Source organism: Oncorhynchus mykiss, chromosome 27 (genome assembly GCF_057628025.1).
Source record: "Oncorhynchus mykiss isolate SJ-2025 chromosome 27, ASM5762802v1, whole genome shotgun sequence".
NCBI lineage: Eukaryota > Metazoa > Chordata > Actinopteri > Salmoniformes > Salmonidae > Oncorhynchus > Oncorhynchus mykiss.
In genome coordinates this window covers 6,180,766-6,194,951 of record NC_143048.1, presented here as the reverse complement: position 1 = coordinate 6,194,951, position 14,186 = coordinate 6,180,766, and the positions used below count along the sequence as shown (strand labels likewise).

At 43.6% G+C, this 14,186-nt stretch overlaps 1 protein-coding gene across 1 annotated transcript in view; it reads right to left on the bottom strand.

Moving 5' to 3' along the window:
• grik4 (glutamate ionotropic receptor kainate type subunit 4) overlaps positions 1–14,186 on the bottom strand; it is a 455,986-nt gene that overhangs the window by 109,094 nt on the left and 332,706 nt on the right. The window contains exons 6-7 of the mRNA XM_036965131.2: positions 13,179–13,344; positions 8,020–8,198 (exon numbers count right to left, since the gene is read on the bottom strand). Of these exons, the coding sequence (XP_036821026.2) occupies positions 8,020–8,198; positions 13,179–13,344 (345 nt within the window). The remainder of the gene's footprint in view (positions 1–8,019; positions 8,199–13,178; positions 13,345–14,186) is intronic.

The window sequence follows — 14,186 nt, the reverse complement described above, 5'->3', positions numbered from 1 at the left end:
AATGGACATTAGACCGGTGGAAATTTGTCCTTTGGTCTCGAGTTTTTGTGAGACATGGTGTGGGTGAACGGATGATCTCCGCATGTGTGGTTCCCACCGTGAAGCATGGAGGAGGAGGTGTATTGGTGTGGGGTTGTTTTGGTGACACTGTCAGTGATTTATTTAGAATTCAAGGTACACTTAACCAGCATGGCTACCACAGCATTCTGCAGCGATACGCCATCCCATCTGGTTTGGGCTTAGTGGGACTATCATTTGTTTTTCAACAGGACAATGACCCAACATACCTCCAGGCTGTGTAAGGGCTATTTTACCAAGAAGGAGAGTGATGGAGTGCTGCATCAGATGACCTGGCCTCCACAATACCCCGACCTCAACTAAATTGAGATGGTTTGGGCTGAGTCGGACCGCAGAGTGAAGGAAAAGCAGCCAACAAGTGCTCAGCATATGTGGGAACTCCTTCAAGACGGTTGGGAAAGCATTCCAGGTGATGCTGGTTGAGAGAATGCCAAGTGCGCAAAGCTGTCATCAAAGCAAAGGGTGGCTATTTGAAAAATGTCAAATATAAAATAGATTTTGATTGGTTTAACACTTTTGTAGTTACTACATGGTTCCATATGTGTTATTTCATGGTTTTGATGTCTTCACTCTTATTCCACAATGTAGAAAATAGTAAAAATAAAGAAAAACCCTTGAATGAGTAGGTTTTCTAAAAATATTTAATTTTATCAGATCTTCAACCAAAACTTAAAATGAGATAAAGGGAACCTGAGTTTACAAATGTTTTTTTATGTTTTATTAACAAAGTTAGGCAACACCCAATTCCCCTGTATGAAAAATCTTGGAAGAATGTTTTATGGGAAGATGATTCAAAAGTATAACTTTTTGGATGACATGGGTCCCATTATGCTTGTTGAAAACCAAACACTGCATTTCACATTAAGAACCTTATACCAACAGTCAAGCATTGTGGAGGTAGTGTGATGGTTTGGGGATGCTTTGCTGCCCCAGGACCTGGATGACTTGCCATCCATCTGTGAGCTGAAACTGAAGAGCAGCTGGTGTAACGGATGTGAAATGGCTAGCTAGTTAGTGGTGGTGTGTGCTAATAGCGTTTCAATCGGTGACGTCCCTTGCTCTGAGACCTTGAAGTAATGGTTCCCCTTGCTCTGCAAGGGCCGTGGCTTTTGTGGAGCGATGGGTAACGATGCTTCGTGGGTGTCAGTTGTTGATGTGTGCAGAGGGTCCCTGGTTCGAGCCCGGGTATGGGCGAGGGGACGGACTAAAGTTATACTGTTACACTGGGTCATGCAGCAAGACAATTATCCTAAACACACAATCAAGTCTACATGAAAATGGCTAAAAAAGCAACCAATTTTAAGTTTTGGAATGGCCTAGTCAAAGTCCAGACTTAATCCCAATTGAGATGTTGTGGCAGGACTTGAAACGAGCAGTTCATGCTTGAAAACCCACAAACGCTGCTGAGTTACAGCAGTTCTGCATGGAAAAGTGGGCCAAAATTCCTCCACAGCGACTTGAGAGACTGATCAACAACTACAGGAAGCATCTGGTTGGAGTCACTGCAGTTAAAGGTGTCACAATCAGTTATTGAGTATAAGGGGGGAAATACGCTTTCACAAATGGACAGTGTTGGGTGTTGGGTGTTGCATCATTTTGTTTATGAAATAAGTATGTAATTGTTGTGTTATTTGTTAATTCAGGGTCCCTTTATGAATATTCGATGTTGGTGTAAGAACTGATAACATTTTGTATAAACAATATGCAAACGTAGAGAAAATTAGAAAGGGGGCAAATACTTTTTCATGACACTGTATATGTGCACACTTCCATGACACTGTATATGTGCACACTTCCATGACACTGTATATGTGCACACTTCCATGCCACTGTATATGTGCACACTTCCATGACACTGTATATGTGCACACTTCCATGACACTGTATATGTGCACACTTCCATGACACTGTATATGTGCACACTTCCACGACACTGTATATGTGCACACTTCCACGACACTGTATATGTGCACACTTCCACGACACTGTATATGCGCACACTTCCACGACACTGTATATGTGCACACTTCCACGACACTGTATATGTGCACACTTCCACGACACTGTATATGTGCACACTTCCATGACACTGTATATGTGCACACTTCCACGACACTGTATATGTGCACACTTCCATGACACTGTATATGCGCACACTTCCACGACACTGTATATGTGCACACTTCCACGACACTGTATATGTGCACACTTCCACGACACTGTATATGTGCACACTTCCACGACACTGTATATGTGCACACTTCCACGACACTGTATATGTGCACACTTCCACGACACTGTATATGTGCACACTTCCACGACACTGTATATGTGCACACTTCCACGACACTGTATATGTGCACACTTCCACGACACTGTATATGTGCACACTTCCACGACACTGTATATGTGCACACTTCCATGACACTGTATATGTGCACACTTCCACGACACTGTATATGTGCACACTTCCACGACACTGTATATGTGCACACTTCCATGACACTGTATATGTGCACACTTCCATGACACTGAGTCATTTTCTTTTGATTGTATGGTTATTATTATTTTAATAGTTGCTAGTAAGAGGAAACCGACCAGATGATACATTACTTGCTTGTTTGTTAACATTTGTTCAACCGTTTTACAGTATCAGATTGTCAGGTCAATTTAAGTCAAATCACAGAATTTAGTGGAGAAGGACAGGTGGACACTGCACTGCAAAATGCACATTGTTCTAAGTCACTGCACTGCCAAATGCACATTGTTCTAAGTCACTGCACTGCAAAATGCACATTGTTCTAAGTCTTGAAGTGTTGAGAATGAAGACAGCCAACAGGACAACAGATGACAGAGTTTACAAGCTTTTTTTTACCAGATTTTTAAGTTGACCAGCTTTTTAATCACAGTTAATATGCCTTTAAATGTGAAGTACGGGTCAGGGACATCAGCAAGTTTACAAATATAAATAATGGAAAGAAAGTGTTTCTTTTGGCTGGCACAAAGCCAAACTTCCTCAGCTTTCTATTGTTCTCATTGCCTGTTTTTTTTCTGTTTCCCAGGTTTTTGTTTTGGGGCGTATAGTTCTTCCCCGCCATGCTGAGCACAATATCTGAGCAAATCCGATCACAGCTTTGTATAGTAGGACAACACGGGGGGCTGACATGTCGAGATTACATTCAGTGATGCTGAAGCTAAACCCCCCCAGACCACAAACGCCCTGCTGCAGAACACACAGCCAATACACTGATTTATTTTAACTATTGGAGGGTTAAATATAATACGTTCACAGAGCATATATGAGTCCCACTTAAATTAACACTTCTCAGAGTATTGAAAAAAAAAAGAATCCCACTGTCTTCAGTGTAAGAAGTAGACCTCTGGCTGACCAGCATTCTAACGAAAGTTGTAAACATCCAGAAACAAAGAGGATAGAATGTCCTGCGTGAAGAGAGGGTAACAAGATTAGACTCTTTTATACAAAGTCCTTACAGTTTACCATGTAATTAAATCCTCAGTCTAGCACAAAATGTTGGCAAAAAAAGTATACATTTACTCGGCCAACGTCCTCTCCTCATGAGCGGGCTGCGTGCCAACAAACTATCCACAGCACCACTACACACCTCCAGACAGAGAGATGGAGAAGAGGAGGAGTAGAAGACAGAGGAATGATAATAGAGGTATGGAGTGACTGTAGGACAGAGGCGGAGACATAGAAAGAAATCCCACGGTCAGCTCTTGTGGGTTGTTACTCTTTGCCCCCCCCCCCGAGTTGCCATGGTGACATGATGCCCAGCAACGGCCATCAGTATCTCTGATTGAGGGAAAGATTGAGACTGAAGAGGAGAGTGGCAGGGAAACAAAACAGTAAGAATTGACTGGATGAACACAGAAATATGACAACAGAAAAACTAATCAGGGAGGGTGGGAGGGAGTGTGTGAGGGAGAGATAAATAATTTAGAGGGAGAGAAAGAAAAACATTTAGAGAAAAAAAAGAAAAAATATTCATTGGGGCAGGGATATTAGCGTTGCCTGATGACTCATCCTGAATTTAATTACACTGCTCTATCAATCACGCCATACATCAGTCTGAATCTGCTGTCCTTAGAAGTCGTTTGAGCTGATGTCATAATGATGTGATTCATGATTCATGCAGGCCGGCTCGGGCCCAACCCATCGGTTTCTGGGACCAATCAAAATGGTTTGAATGTGTTGGCATTCGAGAAGTCGCCGAGGAGGAAACAAATCCAGACTTATCGTGGAAAATAAATATTAGTGGGCGTGGCCTTTGGCCAGATCGATACGGATGGGAAGACAGGCACATTTTTGATTGTCTCCTCAGAGGATATTGCGAGGGATTGGCTTTTCCAGTGCCAGTCCTGCTATGACACTGGCATGCACTAAGGTTGAATGCTGGGCACCCAGTTATCGAGATTTACCGAGATTTACCGCCCAAAACCACTCCCCTTTCCTGGGATAAATAACAGTGAGAAACCGGTAAATTATAATAAATGATTTATATCAACAGCATGACGTGAAATGGAACTGTCAAATGTATTTGCGACATCTAAATATTGCTTCTCTACGGCCTTCTCTCTGCTCTCTGCATGATGAATCATCAATGCACACGGTGGGGACAGACAGCTCAGTACGGAGTGCAGTTCACAATGCATGCAGACCTATCATCTCATCACGGTACCTTTTCCTTGTGACAGGTGGGCCTACATTTGCTGCAGCATAGCCTATGGACCGAATGCACTTCTAATTTACACATCTCTATCTGGCTTTCGGGGGGGGGGTCACCTTCATATTTGATTGTAACAAAAAACATGTTTGTTATTGCAGCCGCAGACTTTTGAAACAGCCTATCTTTCGAATATCATTGCTTTAAATCGGAGCAGGCGCGAGCTGTCTTTCTCTCTCTCTCTCTCTCTCTCTCTCTCTCATCAATTCCATTCAGATTGCATCCAAAATAGATAATCCTGTTCAAGATAGACATACAGTACCAGTCAAAGGTTTGGACACACCTGCTCATTCAAGGGTTTTTCTTTCTCAATGAGTAGGTGTGTCCAAAGTCTTGTTTTCTGAATGTTAAATACAGCAGCCAATAGAACTCACAGGTGGTTTGAAGCAAGAGCGAATGAGCGATGCCGGGGGGGGGGCTACAGCAGTTATTTATTAAGTCCCTTAACCATTCAATCTTCGTGAAGAGAAGTGAATGCCATCTGCATCTAATTCTAGTCCTATATTATTCCAGGGTGCCATTAGAAGGATGAAGATAAGGGCAATGGAACTTGTTTCATTTCACTGTTGAAAGCGAAGTTGAAGGAATGAGGCAACAATAGAGAGAACGAAGAGGTAGGCTAATAACATTAGGGGAAATATTATGAAAAGTGTATATGCGTCAGCCTACTAATTCGCTAACCTAAGCTTGTAACTTTGTAGGCCGCATGTGCTGCACCAGAATCGCATGTTCTCTCAGCTTCATCATGGTTTGAACGAGGTGCGTAATTCCAGTCCATATAGTAGAGTATAATACAACACGGTACAGTAATACAATTCACACTGAAAAAGATTAGCCTACTGGAGCTTGTTTCATTTATTTACCCAAGAGAGCATATAGCTAGCTACATCGACGTGATTGTACGTTTTTCTGTAGTGCGTAATGTGCAATAGCCTATATTGTATATCATATGTGTATTGGATAACGACACAATCATTTGGGATTTTTGGAGCATGGGCTCTTAAAATGTCTTTAATGTACAGTAGGGCTCATGAAATTATTTTTTATGTATAGCTCATCAGGCTCAGGTAGCGCTGACATTTCAATCAAAACTCTATTAAAACCCAGACATAGACTATATACTTTATATGCTTTTGAATTACACTTTCGGTTTTGGTGGGAAATACCGGGCTACCCGGGAGAAAAGGGATTTTTTTTCTTTCAGGATGGAACTTTTGTAAAATACCAGCAAATATTCAAACCTAGCATACACCCTTAGCCAGTGCTCAATTGCTCTCTCTCTCTTGGTCTCTGTCCGTCTCTCCGTCTTTCTCTCTGTCTCTCCATTTCCCTTTAGCCATTGTCTCCTTCACTGCAGCCAAGCTTCCAATATCTATGTTTTAATTACAACACGGCCCTTTGCTGCAAGGTGCCTTTCACCCGTGTTTCTGTCACCTTACGATCTAATCGCAGGTCTTTAGAAGGGATAGCAGGAGGCTGGTCCTATCACGCAAAGTATTAACTTTATGTCGGCTCCGGAAGAACTCTGCCAAGCTACAGAGTGTTCTATCTTTGTTGCTTTCATTTCTAACTTCTCTGTTCACTTCAGGTATGGTTCTATTAGTGGAAACAGACATCACTGAAAGGTCATATTGACAGTTTACTGTGAAGAATAGTCATGTCCGATATGAATGTCCAATTAGATTGAATTATATTATGTATGTCGGACTAGCTCTTCACAACTGAGTGGATGTAGCTCAATGTTAGAGCACATGCTTCGCATGTATCAATCCCTGGGTTCAATCCCTGGGTTCAATCCCTGGGTTCAATCCCTGGGTTCAATCCCTGGGTTCAATCCCTGGGTCTCCATGGAACTTCTCAGCTGGTGATTTTACAGGGCCTAGCAGTTAGGGTGTGAAAGGTTGCTAGTTCTGACTTGACATAATGAAAAATCTATCAATGTGCCCTTGAGCAAAGCGTTTAACCCTAATTGCTCCAGGGTTGCCGTTGATAATGGCAGACCCTGACCGTGCCCACACTCTCTGAGGGTCTCAGAGAGAGTTGGGATATGCAACAAACAAACAAAAACATTATTAATACAGACTTGTACATTTGTGAAATAGGACAAACATAAGCACCCACCAAATAATGATCTTATTTATAAACACACAACATATAACCTGATGAGTGATAGACGCCTTCAATAGAAAGCATAAATAGTTTGAAAAGAGTTCAACATTCCATGATTGAAAAATAGGTTATCTTATCAACAAAGAAAGTCGTTGCTACCAACAGATGTCTGTAAAAAAAAAAAAACGGGAAATAAATATTAAAAATAAACTTTAGTCACTTCTATTTCCTTTATACTACAACAATATTAATTAGTGTTTATGATGTTAAGGGTTGTATTTATTATAAAGATCAACCATTTAAACCTAATGTACTCCTCTATTATTAATGAATGATCACAGAACAGAACGTAATTTACATCTCACGCCTGTCACTTGAAGTAAAATGATTTGACTGACTAGACCTTTTTCTTAAAAAAAAAAAAAGAAGCTAATTGCATTGGTTTTAATATCTCCATATTTCCTATCTCTAGCATTGGTTTTAATTTCTCAATATTTCCCATCTCTGCTGCTACTCTTCGGTACTCTAGTGGTTTAAGTGCTAAGCCCAACGGCACTCCACAATCTCCTCTAATTGTATTTGCACACCATTCTACTCTCCAAATATGGAGTTACAGATACTCCGTGATTTATTCATGCTACTAGACCTAGAGTACGTACATCAGAACTACGTGTATGATGTTAAAAGCTACCATTCGTTCAGTCCAACACTCATTCACCGGTAAGTGATTCAGCCTGTAACTCGTTAAATTATTTTCAATATCCACCTTGACCCTGAACTTTATCTTGGGATCGACATATAGATATTTAAAATAAAAAAATGTGTATCATCAGCTACTGCTGAGATTTCTCAGAACATCGGGAAAGAGCACACTACGACAGACAAGACTGGGGCGGCAGGGTAGCCTAGTTAGAGCACTGGACTAGTAACCGGAAGGTTGCAAGTTCAAACCCCGGAGCTGACAAGGTTGGACTGTGTCGTTCTGTGCCTGAACAGGCAGTTAACCCACTGTTTCTAGGCTGTCATTGAAAATAAGAATTTGTTCTTAACTGACTTGCCTAGTTAAATAAAGGTAAAATAAACTCACCCTTTCCAAAATGATGTGGGACATTGTGGCGTTAGCGTCCACAATGATGGTGGCAGTCTTGTCATCGCGAATCTCCTTGAGAAGGGGTGTGGGATCCTGGCTGTCATCCAGCATGCGAACCGATAGAGTCTCCTTGGAGATGAGGAACTGGCGTAACAGTCTCTCCAGATTTAATAAGCCTGTGGGGTAAGGGACGAAGACAGTGATGTTATTATGAGCAGGTAGACAACGAATCTCCTAAGGGTAATCTGTGACCAATTTCTGAGTATTAAAGTCACATTTCTGAGAACTAGCGCTGACAGAAACATTTCAACTGAATACGTTTTTAAAAAATTACAAAAATACATAATTTTGTGTGAGAAACACCATCTTCTTTTTATGCCTTGTTTTGTCAATAACACGGTCATTAAAATCCTTCCCACCTAAAATAATTTCACTGATGACCTGTGATTACAGCTAATTGTAAAGTCCTTAATTTGCTAGGTGACATTTTTAAACATCATCTCCAGCATTTAGTTCCCAGAACCGCTTCAAAGAGATTGGAAACGGGTTCATTATAAGTGAGGCAATGAATATGTTTCCAGTGGTACTTTACTGAACTTGTAATACAATTACAATACCACAGAGACCAAGCTTTATTCGTAGTAGAAAAAGCAATTTTGATAGAGTTCATTTGCTGTGTTCTTTTTCTCCTCCCTTTGAGATTACGTTATATACATGCATAGGTGTCAGAGCATACAGTCCATTACAATACAACTTAATCCAGCATTGATCATAGTAGAACCCATTTGACATTATAATCATTGTTTTCTTCCTTTGGTTACATGCAGTAGCAGCAGCAGCTGTTCCTAAGGCACTGCGTGTTCCAACCCATCGAATCCAAATGCCTTTAATGGTTTGTTTCTCCTAGAAACGCACATCATCAGCGACGGTGCCTGTCTTCTCCGAGACGGTCAGCTCCGTTACCTGTCGAGTTACACAGCATATCTGTGATGAGCCTTCTAAACCTGCTCAATCTTCATTCCCTGCTTGCAATTTCACATTTAGTACATTACATAAGACAGCACACTGCGCTGCTCAGTGTTCACAGCAGGAGTTGCCCTGATGTGAGAGGGAAAAAAAGGAGTTGCCCCTCCTGTCATTCCCTTGCATTCAACCAGTGGGGAATACATTTCCATTTGGTGTCTAGGCTGTGCATGATTCAAAGCGACATAAATAAAAATGGAGTATGTACGTGATGTCTTCATTTCACAATCTCTTCTGAGCAGCCACGTCGCGTCAACGTTTCAGGCTTTTGAACCCATGCTAATGAAAAATAACATCATTATTCTCAAACGGGGAGGCACCGTCTCCCGGTTAGCCATGGAAAAAGGTTAGACCGTTGAAGGTTAGGGACGTGTGAAGTCTGTTTTTGTTTGTGGAGAGGCTGTGCTGCTGCTGCCTGCAGTAGTTGGTTTGTGATTCTACAATGTTGTAGGTACCTCATTGGCATGGGCCACACATACGGTAGCACTGCCTGACGCTGCCTCTCAGGCAGACAGATAAAGGCAGGGTCTGCCACTCAGTCTGGGCAGCCAGTCACTTCCCCCTTTCACAGGCCGTCACATTTCACTGGGCTCTCACAAAGCCCCGACTCTCATTTACCTTCCTGCACACTGTGCCTCTATGCAAATACACTGCTCAGCCAGGACCAATGACAGGTCTGTGCTGTGTTGCCAGTGTCAACACAGCACTCAACTGGCTGCACACCAGTCTGTTGGACTCGGCTGCTGGACTCCTGCTGTCCGGGAACCCTGCACTCTACAACCGAATGGTTGCAGTTTGCAGAATTTCATGGCATTTCACAGTAAAAGATGGATATACTTTTTAAACAGGCCCGAACCCGAATGACCATGATTAATCAGGTGATTTAAGCGATTGATGGGCGGATGGAAGAGAGTTAAATTACTTCAATGTAGTTATCCCTCCAGACCAGCTGCATTTATTAACTGGAGTGCTTGGGATAGGACAGGTGCTAATGTCTAGGCATTGGTAGCGTGTCAGTACATGAACTTACCCTAACGGCCTCCACAACCTCCACAAACAAAAACAGACTTCACACGTCTCTAGCCTTCAACGGTCTAACCTTTTTCCATGGCTAACCGGGAAACGGTGCCTCCCCGTTTGAGAATAATGATGTTATTTTTCATTAGCATGGGTTCAAAAGCCTGAAAATAACCACACATATCAACAAGTCGATAGTCTATCATTCTCTCTTATATAAACAGTTCAGCGTGTCACTAGAGCTCTTTAATGGGCAAGGTTGGGAATATGGGACGTTGTGGGTCTGTACGATCCTTCATCCTTCCTCCGGGTAGACGAGCAAACAGCTGACCAGGGCTCTACTCTGCTTTGTTCTCATGAATCCCCCCCCCCCCCCCCCCAGTGAAAGCCAATGGAGGAAGCTCACCCTCATCCCTCTGTTTAGAGCCTTTGGTGGAGCCATATTGTCTCCACAGTTTCCTCACTTACTGATGTCTTCCAGTAGGGAGGAAGTGCAACAGAACTGACAGCACAGCAACTATTCATTCTGACGGGGAGAATTAAGGTGGGCTGATGTCTGCTGTTACTGGAGCTGTAAATATATCATAATCCGTATTGAAACTTTCTCTAAATGTCATCACGTCGGGAGGATTGCTCAGCTTGATCCCCAGACAACAAACAACAACAAGTCATTGCCGGTAAACGGCTAAATCACTTCATCACCCCAGTTAACCGGTCCGTCTTCCCACAGAGTTTATTCATCTAGCTCTCTCCGGAGACAGAGAGACATTATTTTACTTGATCAACTTTAATTACAGATTACTCATGACATTTTCCGAGCAGAGAGTCGAATCGTTGAGCAAGCATATCCTATAATTGTTCCTCTCCAAGGAGACACAAACATCTACCTTGACAGTTGGAGAAAGCCCAGAACTTTGTCGTGTGTGTGCCTTTAAAACATTTGGCCTAACCTCTCTCAATAAGAAACATAGGGAGTTGGTTGCTAAGGCGCATGTCATCCGAGAAGTCATTTCAGGTTTTACATTATGCATTACTTCTAGCTCATTCAATGCAGACGATAAATTGCTACGTTAGGTGATAGCGGATTCCTAACATAAGATGCTGTGTTGACCAGGAAGCCCCCCACCCCCCTCTGCCCGCTGGTCTTTTCTGAGCCAGTCCCCCAGAAATAGAGTGTGGGTGATCTGTCCCCTCCCACCTGTCTGCTGCCCGCCAGCTGACCTCCCATGCACAAATCTCCCTGTTAACAAAGTGCTCCCCTCTCCCACACAGTCCTCCTCCACCCCTGTGGCTAGGTTCTCTATGTTCTACTGTACTACTCCGTAGTAGGCAGGTTAGCCAGATTAATGGGTGTCCTTCTTTGCGCTAGCTCCACACTCCTTCCACTCCTGCCCCCCCCCCCCCTCTCTCTCTCTCAGCCAGGGGCAGGCTGGGAAATATTCATGACTCGGCCACGCTCTATTAGGCTGTCACCGGTCGCTGTGATTAATGAGGCCAGTGCCGACCGTCACGGGGCCTCTGCCAGCCAGCTAACGCTACCGCGGCTACCGCCACTGCTGCTACAGCACATTGCCGAGCCCAAGCCGTCATTGGTATTTTACAGTGGCGCTGCGGAAGGGGTCACATAGCAGGGCAATCACTACAACCCATGTAATTTCCAGACAACCTCTCCTTCTGCCCCTATGTGCAATAGCAGTAGTATGGTTAGACCCCCTCACTCAGCTAAAGTGACTGGCATCCTCCTTGCTGTCGAGGAAGGGAAGGGCCATGCTCCCCCTCAGCAGCCTTATCGATTCCCCCTTAGCCCACACTGACACAGGCAGGTTTTTAAAGTTTGAGGTTCCTCTCTCACACAGCTTGTTGATGGTGAGATCACGGCCCTCTGTGGATATGTCAATATTTCCCAGTGTCTCATAACCCTTGCCAGGCACGGAACTGTCATGTGTCTGTGGGCTGATTAACAACATCGTTTGATGAGCGCTCCGTTAAACGGCAGATTGACAGCAACAGACATAAACACCAAGTGGAAAATAACAACTAATTAGCTAGTTTTGACACTGGCAGTCATTGTCAAGAAACAAAGTCCAGGCAGTTCTGAGTCACTAAGGTCTTTAGCTGTTGGTGGGCGTTTTGTTTTTCCCTCCCTCTTTTCTTCCTTGTTATCTCCGTTTCTCGGGTAACACCTCAGTCAAACTGGCTTTGCTGAGCATAAACGTCAACCATTATTTTCTGAAGTTGGTTGGGAGAGTTGTGTGAGGGGTGGGGGTGGGGGTGATGGCGAGGAGAGGGTGGGCTGGGGGGGGCTCGTGCCAGCTGAGAACACCTCGGTTCTAATCGAGAGCTGAAATCCAGTCCGCCACACTTCAAAGCCCTAAGCTGATTAAGGGGAAAGTTGGCCTGTAGCAGATGGGGTCAATGTGACTTTGTACGGGCACTTGTAATTACTGATTTCTGTACGGGGAATGGTGGAAACAGACTGGGATTTAATCTTCCATTCTTTCATACTTTTTTTGTGTTGCTTTGTCTTTGATGTCTTTGAGTCTGGCGGTTTGATCATGAATCCATACTGGGTATTTTCATGCATTTCTCTTTTTAAGGTCAGACATGACATTGTCGTCTCGGGGTGGGAGGTGTTGGATGATAAGTGTATGCGACATCACACAAGAATGTCACACTGGAATAAAAGAGGAAGATGCATTAATGGACTACGTAAAAAGCAAAGTCATTTGCCTGCGTTTTACTAGATGATGATGCATTGTGGGGAGGAAGAATTATGCAAGAGTAAATGCATTTGGGTTATAGATAGGCTTGTGTGTGGGTGTATCAACTGCAGGGCGATTCTGCATCTATTTGAATGCACTGTATCCCAAAACCACTCTGTGTGTGTGTGTGTGTGTGTGTGTGTGTGTGTGTGTGTGAGAGTGAGAGAGTGAGAGAGTGAGAGAGTGAGAGAGTGAGAGAGTGAGAGAGTGAGAGAGTGAGAGAGTGAGAGAGTGAGAGAGTGAGAGAGTGAGAGAGAGAGAGAGAGAGAGAGAGAGAGAGAGAGAGAGAGAGAATGGAATGTGTGTATATGGTACATATGGCAACAAAGAGTTAGTGGTGCGTGACCCACTCACAGTCGGCCTGGGCACAGATGAGGCAGGCTGTGGTGCTGTTGAAAAAGGTGAGCAGGCCAGCCACGGCCAGGCTGATGTCTGTGTTGGTGGGGCGCAGGTCCAGGGTGGTGAAGCGGGGGAACTGAACCTTCAGAATGTCCTCGGGGGCCACTTTCACATAGGGAACCTACAGAGAGAGAGAGAGAGAGAGAGAGAGAGAGAGAGAGACATAAGGTTCAGGATGAATGAATAAAGTAACAAAGAGAGTTTCTGATGGACCGTTAAGCTCTTGTTGAATGAGAATATTGTGTCAACAAAACAAACAGCATGATCCTGACAAAACCAAAGCATTGCTAGAGGAGATGTTTGTAGCACTGCTCGTTGAGCAGTACAAAATAACAATTGTTCATTATATTCTCATCAGGCTAATTAGGAGCATCTTATATCTGAAACTAATAAAAACTCATTTGAATAATTCAAGAACTCCCTCACAGACGCCTACTAAATTAACTGGAACTCCTGGGCTTGATTAAATTAAGAACAGTTTATACTCTGAGTGCACAAAACATAAAAACACAGTTCTAATGTTGAGTTGCAACTCAGCTTTTGCCCTCAGAACAGCCTCAATTCATCGGGGCATTGACTCTACAAGGTGGTGAAAGCGTTCCACGAGAACGCTGGCCCCTTTCGACACCAATGCTTCCCGCAGCTGTATCCGGTTGGCTGGACGTTCCTTCGGTGGTGGACCATTCTTTATACACACAGGAAACTGTTGAGCGTGAAAAAAACCAGCAGCGTTGCAAATCTTATTTTTTAAAAATTATTATATATTTTCTTACTTTTTTACCCCCGTTTCTCCCCAATTTCATCATATACAATTGGTAGTTACGGTCTTTGTCCAATCGCTGCAACACGGGAGAGGCGAAGGTCGAGAGCCATGCATCCTCCGAAACACCATCCTGCCAAGCCGCACTGCTTCTTGACACACTGCTCTCTTAACCCGGAAGCCAGCTGCACCAATGTGTCGGA